At 29.9% G+C, this 17650-nt stretch overlaps 1 protein-coding gene across 1 annotated transcript in view; it reads right to left on the reverse strand.

Moving 5' to 3' along the window:
* Positions 1-17650, reverse strand: part of LOC111612430 (plasma membrane calcium-transporting ATPase 2-like) — a 61839-nt gene that overhangs the window by 13879 nt on the left and 30310 nt on the right. Inside the window, exons 6-8 of the mRNA XM_023353641.1 lie at positions 16524-16718; positions 10582-10773; positions 4209-4422 (exon numbers count right to left, since the gene is read on the reverse strand). Of these exons, the coding sequence (XP_023209409.1) occupies positions 4209-4422; positions 10582-10773; positions 16524-16718 (601 nt within the window). The remainder of the gene's footprint in view (positions 1-4208; positions 4423-10581; positions 10774-16523; positions 16719-17650) is intronic.

Genomic DNA, 17650 nt, shown 5'->3' on the forward strand with positions numbered 1-17650 from the left:
ACCTTCTTTTATTTCTGAGATGTAAGATGGGGTGATATCTGTAGCATAACATCCCATTATTTCCCTTCCTTTTTTCTTAGCTTTCAAATGGAATGATATTTTTGATATAAGGAGTTCATGATCAGTCCCACAGTCAGCACCCGGTCTGGTACATGCTGATTTGATTGCATTCCTCCATCTCTTGCTACCTATTATATAATCAATCTGATTTTTATAATTTCCATCTGGTGATGTCCATGTATATAGTCTTCGTTTATGTAATTGGAAATATGTATTTGCAATAAAGAGGTTATTTGAAATGCAGAATTCCACTAGTCGTATCCCAGCATCATTTCTTTTCCCAAGACCATATCTTCCAACATGTCCTGGAGTCTCTTCTTTTCCTACTTTTGCATTCCAGTCACCAAGAATAAAGAGTGCATCTTTTTTTGGTAAATTATTAACTGTTTCTTGAAGCTTTTCATAAAACCCTTCAATTTCTTCTTCTGTCGCTTCTGTAGTAGGAGCATAAACTTGAATGATTGACAGATTGACTGGTTTTCCCTGCATCCTCAAGACTATGATTCTGTCACTAACTGGTTTATAACCCAAAATAAAATTTACTAAATTCTTTTTTACAATTAGAGCCACTCCATTTTTTCTTAAGTTATCATGTCCAGAATAGAAGATCCTAAAGTCATTTGAATCAAAGTGTCCCATTCCTATCCATTTAAGCTCACTGACTCCTAACACTTCTATCCCTATTCTTGTCATTTCACTTTTAATTATGTCTAGTTTTCCAGCATACATGCTTCTCACATTCCATGTTGCAAATATGTGTTGTTTGAAGAAACTTGGAACTTTCTTTTCGTGTTTGACTGCATCAATGATTAAACTCCCTTTCAGCTTTGACTTAATCATGCCATTATGTTCAATCTTAGTCAGTGAAGTTCCTTGTTCGTCCCCAGTAGAAGTTAGAGTGCTTTCGAACCCGAAGGTCTCATCCTCCAACACTATATCTCTATTATGAAATTCCTTGTCCATGTAGTTTTCTTGGCAAGAGTTGAGGAAGTGGTTTGCCATTGCCTTCTTCCTTGTTATTTCGATTATAAGTGATAAAATCGCTACTCACCCAAGTTTCCAGCTACTTCATAAGAGTAAAGTCAATGACCGTTTCTATGGCTACGCCATAGAACACATTTTGAAGGTTAGGAAAATTTGATGGAACGGCCATAATTCAAAAACTATAAGGTGTATCGAGATGAAATTTAGCACAAAGTTAATAGTTAATGTCCTCTCATAAACAACCGAATATTTTTCGGAAATAACTAGCAGGAATCCCACAATGACTTGTCGAATTTTTACCGAAAGTTGTTGAAATCTTCAAAACTGTTACTCCTACAATTCCAAAAATTGGCAAATGTACTTACAGCACAGATATAATTCAAACACCGTGAAGCCTGTCAGTCTGTCTGCCGACATAATTAGAAATTTATCGCTAAGTTCGAATATCTTTCCAGACGTCATAACTTTTCAACGAAGTATCCATTTCAAGAACCCTCTTGACTTCTGATTTCAAAAACTGTATAACACTTGTCACTTCACTTAATATTTAATATTAGAATTCAATCCAAAATAGAGCTAAAAATCCTGCTGCTTCTATTCCGCTTTTCAATTTTCAAATAATGATTATAATGAGATAGCTCAATTGTTGGCCTACAGAAAATTGCCAATAATCATTCTATGCAAAAACCTCCTTTTTATCCTTTTATTTTTACAACAATGCAAAATGTGGGCAATATGTTAAGAGTGATGCTTCCCAGGAAGACTTTCTATGGAAATTTGGCCCCCATTTAGGTGTTAAACACACAAATAAAATCTGGAAACTCCAATTGCCCTTTCAGCAGGTGCAAACCACAATTAATAACCAGTGTTCAAAGGTTTTTATCCACAGATAATTCTAGATTTTTGTGTTAAATTACTAAGTTACTAAATTACTAAGTTTTGTGTGTTTAATATACTTTGAAGTCAATTTCAGTTAATCAACTTTTTGAATAATTGACACACTATTGTATTACCTATTTTTGTAGATGATCTCAAACTCAAACTTTTTAATGTAGAAACATATTTACATATAAATAAAAAAATTATACTGATACCTAGTATTTGGAAATGTCCTGATAGATATTTTAATGAGAAACTGAATTAATTCTGCATTGTATTCCATATGAAGTATGTCATGATGCAACACACACAGATTTTAGAAAATACTCTAATGTGAAAATGGTCAATATCTAATTTTGCTAAACAATAACTTACTGTAATATTGCTTGCATCAACTAGTTCTTAAAAACAGCATCACAAAGGAACAAACTATTTAGTCCAGAATTAAAATAAATCCATCTTCATTGATTTAATCTTTTGTTTTCTAATTGTACAGAACAAAAATCTAGTAACAAGTTGTATAACATTCTTGCTGTTATATGTTTTTGTTAAAAAAACTTTTATATTATTAATTTAAGCAAAAATAAAATTGTGTGGGGTGCCTTCTGTTATCAGATTTTGTTATAAAAAGGTTTTATATTTTTAATTACTATAAAATGACAAAAAGCTTAATTTTGAGAGTAGGGATAAGTTTTATGAAAAAGTGTCTTCATTAAGTCCTACCTCTCTCAAGATAGAGGGGGATCATGTATCTCCCTACCCTCTCAATCTTTTACCACCAAAATTTAATAGCACCAATTTCCCTCATATGCAAGCCACCATGCCAAAGTCATTTGTTAATCTTTACCCTATCCTGAGATATTAAGCAAAATAAATGCTAACACACACAGAATTTTGTTTTGCTGTTTTTTTGACTTTTTTAGATTCAGGAGGTCTCAAAAACATGAAGATTTGTAAAAAGACTGGGAGGGTCAAATTTGACACAATTCCAATACTTTCCTTTGTTATGTATACATAATAGCCAGGAAAGTAAAATCAGAAGCTAAAGATTCTATTACTATTAAAACTTTTACTGTGTGTTAAAATTTTAAAGCGAAAAGCTTGGAGATTATATTTATACAACAATAAAGATATAAACAATGATAATTAAAAAGTTTCTTTCTCCTCCAAATAAATAATTTACTTTTTTAAAAAAGGAGGAAGTGTTTTATTTTAAAGAAAATGTGTGTTAACAATTTAACTTAAATAATTAGAAGTTATTGTTTTAATAGAGTTAAAAGTTAGGTCAATTGAAAAATATCCAGTACATCTTTAAATATGCCATTAAAAAGTTATCATAGTTCACATAACACCTACAACAATATAAGTATATGATTGCAGTTCTCAATCATATACTTATGTGAATCAGGATTTTTATACTATAATGCAACAAAAAGATAAATTCAAAAGTAGATTGGATGCAGACACAGATATAAGACCAACTATCATCCATTCAAACAAATCTTAAATGTATGTAGTTTTTAAAATAACTATATCTTTTATACTGAATATAATTAAGGGCAAAGGACTGTTACTAAAATGGAAATGAAATATAACAACTATTAATACAGAATACAGATTCTTTTTAATTCTATTTAAATACTTAAAATCATACTCACAGAAATATATAATGTTAAATATTGACTTTTAGTTTTTGTACCACTAACAACTTTCTTTGTTCATATAAAACTTGTATTATCCAAGTTTAAATCATGTAATTATATAATTCAGAAGCAGAGAAATTCCATTCAAAAATATTTGAATAGTATTCCAATAGGGAAAAAATCTGAATATATTTGGTATAAAGGAACACTCATATTTAAAACAATAGCATAAAATACTGCATATTCTATTAGTCAACTAAAAATTAAACAGTCATTTGTTGTTTTTACATTTAAATACACAATTTAGAGAATTGAAGTCCTCCTCTGGTAACTTTCCAAGGTGTATTGTTCTTTGTTTAAAAAAAAAGCTTCAGTCAACAACGATATACATTTTGATGCAAGATCATCCTGTAATCACTACATGTAATTTGAAAAATAGTTTAATTTATAATAATAAATTTTGAACATCTTCATTATTCATTAAAAAAACCTTAAATTTTATCATCACACAAACTGCTCTTCTAATTTCTCATTAAACAAGAATGTTTTATTTGTTTTTCTGCAATTAGATAATTGACAAGCTTAACTACAAAACTCATATATAGGATATCAATTTTTTATTTAATAATAATAAATACATACCCAGGAACAATAGAAAGAAGATGATCGTCAACTGATAAATGCCTTGTCCTAAAATATTTTTCATCATTGTTCGCGATATAAGAGGTTTCATTCTCCCATAAGGTTTCCTTAACAGTAATTCTGCAGTTGGAAGCTCTGTAGCCAAGGCAAGAGATGCTAACGTATCCATAATTAAATTCACCCATAACATCTGTACTGCTTTCAATGGACTGTCCTGCAAATGAAAGCAACAAATATAAATTTAAATTTACTAAATTTGCAAAAAATGTTCAATTTTAATAAGAATGAAAATAAAATTTGATAAAAAAAAATTTATCTGTATCTACACCATAAACTAATATTAAAACTTTTAGTAATTAATAATTTAGTAATTAGAAAAAACCTGAAGTTTTTTTAATTATTAAAAACTAAGAAAAATTGTCAGCTTATTTGCTTAATCATATATTACAGTATGATAAGATTAGTAGAGAGAAATCTTTTCCAATATTAACAAAATTCAATAAAAAATTCAAAAATTACAACCAACCTATATTATTTTCCTGTAATATTACTTCCTTACAAGATCTAAACTTAAAAATTCTTTAATAGAACTTTTAGATTAAATTAATGTACAGGTAACACTTGTATAATGTGGTAGGTTCCACAAAAATGTCACATTATAAAAATCTCATAAAAAGTAGGTTTACATCCCAAAGCAATTTTTTTAAATATAAATTTTATCTAGTTTACACACTATATAAAATTTTTATTACAGTTTTATTTAATTCAGAAAATTTTTATTCAAAACAGTTTTATTTAATTCAGAAAATTTCATTTTAACAAAACATCAATTACAAAACAAAAACAAACTCTTCAATCAAGCCTTGAATTGTATTCCAGTAACCTCACTGGAATACAATTTAAGGCTTATTGAGGTGTTTATTATATCATTCCAGTCTACTAAGTAGTGTTTTAACTCAAAAACAAACTTATTAAAATTTGTAAAATAAAAAAATGTACATAATCTTTAATTATACACAAAAAAATTTAGTTGTCTTCATTGTTATCTTCTAAAACAACATTATACAAATATTTTTTTATTTTCCAATGGCTTTTTTTGAAAACTCTTTCTGCCCTGTTGACAATAAGAAAGCCTTTTTTGAGCAAGCCCATTATGGGTTTGGCCAGGCTCACAATGAGACAGCAGGGTGATGAGAGATGGGGGGTCTGGCTTATCTAATTGAACCAACCCTGAAAAATTCCTAGGGTTTTTTGACTCATCCAGATTCAATCCCAGATCCCCAGAGTGGTAGGCTGTCATCTTAATCTGGCCATTTGACAGCTGGATGGTCATCAAATGGCTGGATGTCTTTGGGTCAATGCAACATATTACCCTATATGATATCATTGTGAGATAAGTCAGGAATACCAAACTGCAGTACTGCTTAATTGGCACAAAATCACAAGATTTGATCTCTAAATCTTTAAGGAGGGCTTTTAAAGAAAATAAAGATATAGACCAGGGGTGTCCAACCCGCGGCCCGCGGGCCGCATGCGGCCCAAGGTAAGTTCCAATGCGGCCCAATAAACGTGTAAACAAAACCGACAAAATGTTTTAATTTATTTTTATTATTTATCTATTTCAACGGCATAAACTCAAAAAAAAGTATCACAAAGCCGTAAACCTTTATTCATATTTAATTTTTGAGTGTAAAGAAAATATTTTCGAATACTGTACTTGGAGATGTGTGAATGCGGAAGGATTACTAAATAAAGCTGGAGTTGTGACTCAAAGGATTATAGACCCAAATTTGGGAAAAGGAGGGAAAGATGAGAAAGGACAAAAGATGTAGTAGTGAGGAACGTTAAATAGATCTTCTTTAAACAAATAGAGAGTCCTTAGGAACCCGTAATTTTTCAACCTTTTTCACTTCTTTATCTTTTGTCCTTTGCCTCTTTTTCCCCGCACTTGGATCTATAATCCTTTGATTTACAGCTCCAGCTTTATTTAGTATTTCTTCCAACGTTGCAAGATTTGGCTAATTTGCCCAAATGTGGAACTAATTTAGAATCATCTAAACAAATGGTCATTTAAATAAACGTAAAGGCTTTTATACAGTATATTAAAAATTTGTTGATAAAAAAAATCCAGTTTCATTTAAAATAATCATTTTACGTTAGAAAAATTACATAAAAATTTTGCATATTTCAAAACTGATACTCGTTACATCTTAATCAATGCAGTGCAATATAACAAGTTTATACATTTAGTAAACATAAATGTATCAAAATTGATACATGATAATTATAAACAAAATTAATAGGCTACATACAATATAACTATTTTGATAGAAGGCTGGAATTTTGTGTGAAAGTAATGGATTTTAGCCTGGACAATCTGTAAAGATTTCACTAATTTAATTCTCTATTTAATCGAAAATTAAATTAGTCAAATTTTTTTCCATCAAATATGCCATATATTAATTTTTTACAAGTTTATTTATAATGTTTATAAATTTTTATAGTATAATCTTTAATTATTAACAAATTCTTAATCATAAAAATAACTAGATAGATAACGAAAAAAGGCGTTTTAGAATAATAAAAAGTAAAAATTTATAATAATTATATACTAAAAAATTTAAACCTAAATCTTATGTCTTTAAATTATATATATAATAATTTATCATTTATAAAAATAAATTCACAGAATTTTTTAGTCTTAATACTTAGAAAATTTTTAAATATTTATTCTTTTGTTAAATTTAATGAAATTCAATTAATCTAACGTATTTGATAAAAAGACAAGGGAAAATTTTTGAATAAATTTGAAAATTAATTTTTAAGGATTAGATTTTTTAATTAAATTTTTGCATAATTTCTTTCTTATGAAAAATTTTTTGTGTGTTATATTTGTTGTTAACGGGAGAAAATAATAAATCCGATAGCAAAAGGGATCACATTATTCGAGATTTTGTAAAAATAATAAATTTAAAAAATGACAGGAAAATTATTTTATTTTTATTTAAAAGTCGATATTCTTTGCTTTCCTTATTCTTGTATTCTAACACACCAGAGATTAAATTATAAGTTATTTTACAAAAAAAGAAACCGTCATCTTTATTGGGCTTCAATTTGAAAAAACTGAACCTATAAATTCTCACTATTGTTCGTCCATCCGTCCGTCCGTCTGTTTTTCCTTAATCTCGAGAAAGGAGTTAGAAAAATGAAATACGAGACCAGATATGGAAACCATATGGACTGGAGGCCCATTAAGTATATACAAGTATGAACTTCCGATGCAAACCGGAGGTTACGTTATTTCCATTCAAATATTTTTTTCCTGAAAGCAGTTAATAGATGACCGGTACGATTCTATTGTTAAAAGAAAACTATGACGTATTGAGGCAAGACACTACTAATAATTTGAGGTGAAGTAGCCTGGCATTGTGACGATGTCACAATAAATAATTGTTTNTTTGTATACCTTAAAAATAATTAATTCTATCCCGGGATTTCGGGAAACAGTTCACTTTTATCCCGGGGATCCCGGGACAAGCAAAATACCGGGAAATGAGAAACCCTAATGGAGAGGATGAGATCTTTCAATTCAAACATGAATGAGACCTTTCTTAAACATAAAAATATAGAATATTTAATAAAACAACAATATATACAAATTGGACCTTTACAATATTAATATGGTTATCACGGAAAGAGAGAGATCACATTTCAATTCAAAAATCATACTACCTCACAAAATATTATATATTCTTCTGTATTCTTTCTATTCAGATTGATGTGAATGTTCATTATTTCTCTAGTTCTTCTCAGGTTTTCGTTCTTGTCCCTTCTTAAATTTTAGGCGGCACTTCATTAAACATTTTCTTTAACTTTGGAACTTAGAAACAAACTTTGTATGAACTTCAGGAGTAGGTTATAGGCATTGGCCGTGGGGAGACAATATGGAATACCTCCTTCTCTTGTGGAATTGCATGGCGTACTCCCCGAATAATACTAAAGAATCCCCTTTTTTGATGTTTTTCTGCAATGGGATTACTGTATTCTTCCCACATGATTAGGAAGAGTGGAGGTTTACAGAGGGGTAACTGTACTGTGTGTGACTCAAAATTTGTGAAGATAAGGGAAAACAAAAAGATGTAAACTTCCATTGAAAAGGAAGTGTGTTTTACCAGTTTCCTTCATTTTTAACTTAAAATTCTTTCATTTAAATCAGAAATATTATTTCTAAAATTATGGATCTGACATAAATATTCAATTACGAAGGGGGGTGTTCAAAATCTCACATCATTCTGTGTTTAAGTGGCACACACCAGTTCTTACATCACCTGAAACTATTGCGCAAATGCATGGTAACAAAGAAACAGAGTCAAGAACAGCTGCTTAAAATAGAGCCATCTAGTTCATCAGAGAGTGAAAAGGATTGTGATGATACTAAATCAGAATTGGATGACTCAGTTTCAATTTGTGCAAAATGCTGTCGCTCTTACACACTGATGAAAAAGAACTTAAATGTGACTGGATCCAATGTGTGCAATGTGCACTGAATTCAAGAGATATGCTTGCCATCTGATCATTTTGGTAAAGTTTGTGCAGAGGATGATTCATAAATATTACTTACATTTACTACTTACTTACCATTACTGATTAATTATTGGGTACCTTCACAATTAAGCATAGATAGTTGTTGATTACTCTTAGTTACCCTTTTAAAAACAACATCAACTGGTATGACACTAACCACAACATGTGTGTGGAGGGGCCATATTACCCTGCCGTTGGTGAAATATGGTTTTTTAAATACTTTTTGATTTCACTCTCTTTTGCAATAACATTTGCTTTGTATTTGGCAAAACTACTATCTGGTATTGTAATTAAATTATAGAAATATTTTCTTAACAATTTTTTTTTGTTTATTCATTTGTATGGTCACAATACAATTATAATATAAAATTAAGTTGCAATATTTCTTAATATTATATATGGGGAAAATGCACAATCTACATTGGCAAACTATGTTGTAGTAACAAAGAACATTTACGAGAACATTAACAGATGATTTCATACAAACTCTTGTATCAAAATTGCATTGTATAAATTCTCTATCATACAAGGATTACCTATATTTACAATTTATTATTTTTTAACTTCGTACTTATGTTTTAAACTTTATCAACACATGGATTAATCAATTAGACTTTATTACAATCTGAACTTTTCCAATATACAGTATACAACCAAAACTATCCTCAGCAGGAAAATAATTAAAACTCAAACACATTACTTTTGCTGAGAAAATGTTTATTAAACATTCACAAATGTTTTCAACCTGTTTTACAACTCATCCTCAGATGCAAACTAGTAACTGTTGCAAACAGAATATTCTTAAATGGAAGTTTTCAAATTTCTACATTTGAACATATTTAAATACAAATCTTGGGATATATCAATTTAAACTAAATGAACATATAATAAAACAAAATAACAAATATAATAAACACAATCAAAAATTTACAAATAATAAACAAATGAGTAACTAAAATTAAAATAAAATAAAGGTAAAAAACAAAGTTAACTCTTAGTTATTAATAATGAACTATCATATACTAATTTCTTCCTCAATGTATTTCTAAACTGATGGCAAACATTAGCATTCCTATTGTGCAGACATTATCCATTATCTTGCTTCTGTAAATTTATATCTTTTCCATGCTCACTGCTAAAATGGTCTGTGTACTGGTTTAATGATGTCAGCTTCCTCCCATTTTACAATCAAGTCTTCCATTTCTGCCATCATAGATAATACAATGCACATTGACCTTTTTCTAAGTATGATATTTAAAATATCTTATCAGAGAAAACAAACAGTCTTTATTTTTCACCTGTATGTCAACAGGTAAAAAATAAAGACTGTTTTCTCTGATGATCTTTCTTAACTTTTGCTGAACAAAGATATTGTTCAGCAAAAGTATAATATGTTCTGTTAATAAAATAAGTCTGAGTAGACATTTTAAATATCACACTATAAGATAAAGACACATAGGCATATGATTTAATTGACCTTTTTTGATGAACTTATTTGCAAATTTTACATCATATTATATTAGCTATTTGTTTTGTTATATATTCATTTAATTTAAATTGATATTACATTTCAAGATTTGTATTTAAATATGTTCAAACAGGAATTTAAAAACTTCATTTAAAAATGTTTTATTTGCAACAGTTGGTAATATATACTCTGTACAAATGGATGATTAGCAGAAAAGTTTGAAAATGTTTGTGAATGTTTATTAAACATTTCCTCTGCAAGAATAAGTTGTTTGTGTGATAAGTACAGTATACAGTAAAATAAACTTATAATGAATCTTACCTCTACAGCACATGCTCCTACAAATGCAACAATGACCGCAACAATATTAACAGTTAACTGAAATTGCAGAAATTTTGCTATACTATCATAGACATTTCTACCCCACATAACAGCTTTCACGATACTTGAAAAATTGTCATCAGTGAGAATGATATCTGATGCTTCTTTTGCGACATCGGTCCCTGCAATTCCCTATAAAAAAACCAAATAGTTGAAAAAAAATCTTTAAAACAATGTAAACACACAAATCCTTCATTTTACAAACAAGCTTTCTGGGAAACTGATCCATTATATAAAATTTCATAATAATGATGATATTTTATTAATTTTAACATGAAAATATACAAAAGTTTTCCCATTTCAACAAACTAAGTTTTTTATTCAAATATGTTCAAATAATAATAAATCATAAATAATAACACAACAAATCAATATTTACTGTATCTATCACCTATATACAGGGTGAGGCAGAAAGGACAGATGTTTTTGAAACGGCTAGAACTCACCGCCAGTTAGGGCCATCCATAAATTACGTAAGGGTGATTTCGGCCATTCTAGACCCCCCACCCACCCCTGTGTAAGAAACCGTAATATTTTCTTTGATCCTCTTCTCCTATCTTACATAATATTTCGGCACGATTTTATAGAAAGATTTTAACCAAAAAATTTTTTTTATGAAATCCTAAAAACCTTAGGTCCAAAATATATAGTAATTAATTAGTTAATTAATTTGTACTATTATTTATAAAAGACTTTATGTGAACAAATTTAAAAACATAAAAATTTAACGAATTTGAATGAACAATTTATTTTAAGAACTTTATTTTTTAATTATTAACATTATTATTATTATCATCAATGTCATAATATTTATTTTTGTATTAATTTTAATTTTCGCAAAAAACACAAAAAACTTTGCCAGATCGACTAGCTAGTGCACGTGTAAATAGAAACGTCATACAAAATAAAACAAGAGAGAATACAGAAAAACCACATTCCGTTGCCATATTGATTACATCTTCGCTAAGGTCAAGAAAATAAACTGCATGCTACTAAAATGTGCTAGGTGCACCCGAGGACTAAATAATAAAGCTTATAAAACTCTATATAATGGGGCAATACAACCAATGCTACTTTACGTGGCCTCTGGCTATGGTCATGTAACTAGTAAAAATTCAGTAGCAATTAAATTACTCTCTCTTCAAAGCCAGTTTGACATCAGAATTTCAAAGTGCTGCAGAACTGCTTTTACTAACGCCTCTCTGATACTAGCAGAGCTCCTTCCTTTGTCACTATGTATTGTAGAAAAGGTTCTAAACTATTACATCAGAACTACAAACGTCAAGGCTCAACAATGGTCTCTACTCCTATCTATGGCTGTTCATATGCTACCACATTGCAATTACCTTACTATCTCTGATCATCATCCTGTAAACAAGGTTATTTGGTATCATCTGCTTCCTCCATGGATAATCATGCTGACATTAATATCTACACAGATGGGTCCAAAAGCTCCCTTCTTGTCGGCTCAAGTATCTGTATCTTCCTACAAACTGACATATTTTGCCAAAAATATGTTAGAAGGTACAGATACCTCTCACATACCTCCATCTATCAAACTGAAGAAGATGCTGACTACCAAGCTGTTCAGTGGACCACTTCACTAGCAAACAAAACTCTGTCTATTAACATTTACAGTGATTCTCAGTCTGCCTTAAAAGCTCTATTAAATGCCAATTGCAATAGCAATAAAATTGCATATATCCAGCACCATATTAAAAATCTTGTAAATAAGATAACTTTTATATATGTTCCTGGCCATATTGGCATACTAGGAAATGAAAAAGCCAACTTTGATCAGCTGCAAAGGACATTGATTTGGACTACACTCACATCCCTCTCTCACATAGCAGCCTTAAAAATTATATTCATGACAACGTTATGCAAAAGTGGAATCAGTAAAAGTAATTGAGCAGTAAAACTGGTAGAATAACAAGACTTTATTTTCTTAGTGTTGAATGTAGGTTCTCATCACTACTTAGAGATTTAATGTTTGCTACTGCTCAACTACTTACTGAGCATGATAATTTTAGAAGCTACCTGGCAATGTATAACTGAGCAGAAACTGCTTCTTGCTTTTGCTCTACAGAAAACCTAGACACCATTGACCATATGATCTATCATTGTCCAATTTACGATCAAGATAGATTTATTCTGAAATTAAAAATTTTTAAGCTTGGTTTCAGGTGGCCATGTCCACTGGATAAGCTTGTTCAGAAACCACTGTTTCATGCTTTTTACAATTATGTTCAAAAAATAAGAAAAGACTATTTCTAATTTCTAGTTTTACATTTTAGTTTTCACTAAAAGCCAAATACTAATTTTATGTTTACCTTGTATCATGTATTTTGGTTTATGTATTCGTAGTGTTATACACTCATAGGAATGGTGCATTTATTCTAATAAAAAACGAGAGAGAAACCACCACACTGCCTTTCTCCCATGACGAAAAATGTGTAGAGTGTGAATCTGCTAGCGTTATTACTCTATCACAGCACATGAGACAGTGAGCGTTCTTAATAGAAACCACCAAATTAAAGCCAAATTCAAAACACCACCACTCAACGAGATCAAAAATTAAAAATAAGAATATTACATAAGACGAGATCTGTTACCCCTACCCGATTAAGAAATCGTAAGAAATTCTTGACCCCACCCACCCCAAAATACCTTACATAATTTATGGATAGCCCCTTAGAATGGCAGATTTGTGGCAGGTAGTGTGAAAGTAGTGAGGTCTTAGCATTGTCTTTTCAGTTGAAGGCATGAAGCCATGAATGATAGAACACAGTGTGTTTGCATACGACTGAGGAAACAGTCTTACACAAAGGGGATTGTTCAATCATACACATCTGATGGGAATACGTTTCTGCATCCTTGCATACAATGGAAACGTATTCCCATCAGACATGTATGGTTTCAACAGGATAGTGTAATGGCAAACGCAACTAGAACATCAATTGACGTTATTCGTTGTCTCTTCCCTAGTCACCTCATTTCCAGGTTTGGTGACATTCATTAGTGAGGTTGCGATCAAAGTTTTCAATGTAAAAACGTGTATGTCAGACATTCAGTACCACCTTCCTGTATGCCTAGAAGTTTGACAATTGCATTTGGAATGTCGAGCATGATTCCACTGATGTTCCAAATGCCATTGTCAAACTTCTAGGCATACAGGAAGATGGTGCTGAACATCTGACATACACGTTTTCTCATTGAAAACTTTGGCTGCAACCTTGCTATTGGCCTCCTCCTTCACCCAACTTATCTATGTGCAATTATTTCTTGTAGGAAGACCTCAAGGCATGTGTATATGAGCATAAGCCCGTTCTTTGCAAGAACTGAAGAAAACTATTTGCATGGAAGCTGCCAAAATTACCTCCAGAAATGCATCACTGATAACAGAGTTGTTGTTTTCTACACATGATTCTGTGAAATGCTATTTCAATACAAACTCACATCTTCCAACAAATATCTTGTAGTAACAATTACAGATAAAGTGATTTTTTTAAAATGTCCATTCTTTCTGCCCACCCTGTATAACTATGTTACTATTGTATTCAACAGATTATTCTAAATTTATTTATTTAAACTTATTTGTACAGTAATAGCCCGAACTTACGCGATAGGTGGGACTGAGCAATAACCGCGTAAGTCGAGGTATAATTTTGCAATTTGTGTAAAATCCAAGTTGGATGTATTTAAGCTAATAAATGTTCTCGTTAATCTTATCTCGTCTTTCGATTCATTCACGGTTACGAGAAGTCACTGCATAGAGTCTCTCGAGTCTCCATAGATATAACAAACAGAAATAAATAACACAAAATAAATTGTAGCTATGCGTCGATTCCGCGCGGTACGTCTGAACATGTAAGCTGAACAATAGTGTGGGGGGAGTGAGTAATCGAGAGTTGTGTGGCGCTCAAACAAAAGAAGAATCGACGAGATTTGAAAATTGCGTAACTCTGGGTTCGCGTAAGTCGAGATATTACTGTATATAAAGTAATTTTGAAAGATAAAAGTTCTATAATAGTATATTATGCAATTAGTTTATAATATAGGCGATTATGGAATGAATGGAAATTTGGCACACAAATGGAGCAAGTGGGCCAGTTTCCATAAATGCCATAATTACTAATTATAAATGAATTGTGATGCAGTATTTTGTGGTTAGACTACACCTATAACCAGGGCTGAAAAGTCAGTAAAAAAACACTCAACTCAGACTTCTGATAATTTTAGTAGTCTGACTCTGACTCTGGCAAAATTAAATACCAAGTCATTTTATGGGGGCAGAGGCACTCACAGGGGGTTACCCTACTCTGAACTCTGAAAGGAACCCCAGGCATTTATCCAAATACTTTTATAGTTAGTATTTTTAATATTTAACTTACATTAATATTTTATTTGTATAAAAAAATTAATTTTTAACAAATATTTAATAAGAGGAAAAAGGGGAGTGATAAAATTCTACATCTACATATCTTTATTCTAGATCTATTGCATTTCAATTTCACCTTTCCAGAAAAGTTAGTGCAACTAAAAAGTGTGCAATCTAGCTACTTCAGCCTCTTGTTCAGAAAAGAAAAATATATACTCTGATCAATTAGTCTGGCTCATTCAGAAAAATGAAGTACTTATTTAGAGCAGGGATAATAAAGGAATAAATCAAAAGTATTCAAATTCAATTGGGTCAAGATAATTTAACTACTAAACACAAACACTACAAAGAAAACTATTGATACATATTTAATAAATTAAATTGTTGCATTTTGTATTTAAAATAAATGAATTATAACAAAATATAAAAACATTTTTAAAAATTACTAAATATAAAATAAATTTTCTTTCATTTAAATAAAAAAAACTAAATTAAATTTAAAATGCCAGGTCAAAGTCGACACATTTTTCCTCGGGCCAGAAATTCCTTCAGACTCCACAGTCCCACCTATAACACTATACTTATGAAACTCAAAATAATGTATAAACACAGTGTTTGCGCAACCATGCCATAAAATTTTTTTGGCATGGATGCCACAAACACTGTTTATACACATTTTTGAGTTCCATAAGTATAGTCAACCACAAAAGATGCTATTGCACATACAGTTGAATATTGACTAATCTATGTGAAATAAATAGAGAAAACAATAAGTTTTAATTGTTTTATTTGCATCATAATTATATATTTAAGATGAAAATATTTAATAAATTTATATTATATGGATATACTTACCCAAATGATGAAAAATAGTGTAACAGAAAAAAAAATATTTTTGTTCTGTTAATGTAAAATTCCTTGAAGTAAATATCTGTGTACTGAGGAATGATCTTATTAAAAAAATTTTGATAATAAACTTGTTCTTTTCTGCATTTTTTATGTTATATATACAAATAAAACTTAACATGATGTACTCTTAAACAACTAATGTTTAAGTCTAATGTTTATTATTTCAAAATATTACTATTTGGTTTGTCTGTTTTTATCCCTTATTGATTTTTTTTCATTTATTTAAATTCTTTGGAGTCAGTCTTAATGAATACTGGATTTTTCATTGACAGCTACTTTTTCCAATGACTTTAAAGAATATGATACATGGGCATACTCACTTTATACACTTTGTTTTACAGTAATTTACTAATATAGCACTTTTCACTACTAACGTTTTGTGAAGTCATTCTTGTCCACCAGACACATAAACACCATCAAAAATTGTCAACATTCAGAATATTTTAACATCAAATCCTGTTAATTTATTTTTCAAATAATCCAAGTAAATTATTAAATTATTATGATTTCATATAATTTATGAACAGAACTAATTAATAATTTATAATTATTTATCCACAATTACTGTTATAATATAAAATGCATTAGATACCATTGCAAAACCAACATCAGCCTTTTTCAATGCTGGGCCATCATTTGTGCCATCCCCCGTTACGGCCACGACTTCTCTATTCGTATGTAATTTGCTATCGATAATTCCTTTTACTAGTGTATATTTGTCCTGGGGAGATGATCTGGCCAATACACGTAATCGAGGCCATACTTTGTCTAATAACTGTTGTTCAACCTAAAAACAATAAAATTTTTAATGTGAAATATTACTTATAAAAAATAGTGATAAAATTTAAAATGTAGTTTATTAAAAAATATTTTGTATTTATGTTAATAATATAAAATAAAAATTTGATCAATCATTAAAATTTATTTTGTTAACTATTTTGCTATTTGATAAATACAAGATCATGGATTTGAATAAACAAATATATCAATTAATATTCATGTTTCTGAAATTAAATCTCTAGAATTAAATCTGTTAAATCTTAGCCATTAGACTCAATTTGGAATTTGATATTCAATTCATAAAATTCAAATCTTCAGAAAATATCAATATTTAAAAGTAATAGAAATAATACTCTGGTTTAAATGATTAAAGTCAAAAGCTGTATTTACAACAGAAGCAGGAGAAAGTTCTAACTAGAACCAAACCCTATTCACTCCATACTTCAAAATACTTTGTTTTCATTAAAGCAACACCAATTCTATTAATTGTAAATGGATCTGCAGATAATGAACATTATTCTATTAAATGTAACTAAATTATTACAAAAGTTGCTTCTAGTCCTTGATACAATAATATCAATTAAATTAAAATATCCACAACTGTGAGGCAGATAATAGTGAGGGCTTATCAGACCAAATGACGGGCACAAACGCTCAGAGATTAAAGTGAAAAAAATTTAATAAACACAAAAGGTTACTACATAAGTATGAAAACGAAAACCCAAAATGCATTTCGGACTGTTTTCTAACAGAAAACAGTCCCTCATCAGTTGGTGTTAGTTAAAGGTATTGCCATAATAGAATTAAACAAAGTAACGGTCAACTTAAAACTAAGCTTAAAGTTATACAATATATAAGTTGAGGACACCACTGTAATGGTGTGAGTAGTAAGCATCATCAGTAAGTATTATCTAAAGTAGGTGGTATATTAAAAATTAT

The sequence above is a fragment of the Centruroides sculpturatus genome, unplaced genomic scaffold (assembly GCF_000671375.1).
Source record: "Centruroides sculpturatus isolate CEXI.00-Female unplaced genomic scaffold, Cexi_2.0 scaffold1444, whole genome shotgun sequence".
Lineage (NCBI taxonomy): Eukaryota > Metazoa > Arthropoda > Arachnida > Scorpiones > Buthidae > Centruroides > Centruroides sculpturatus.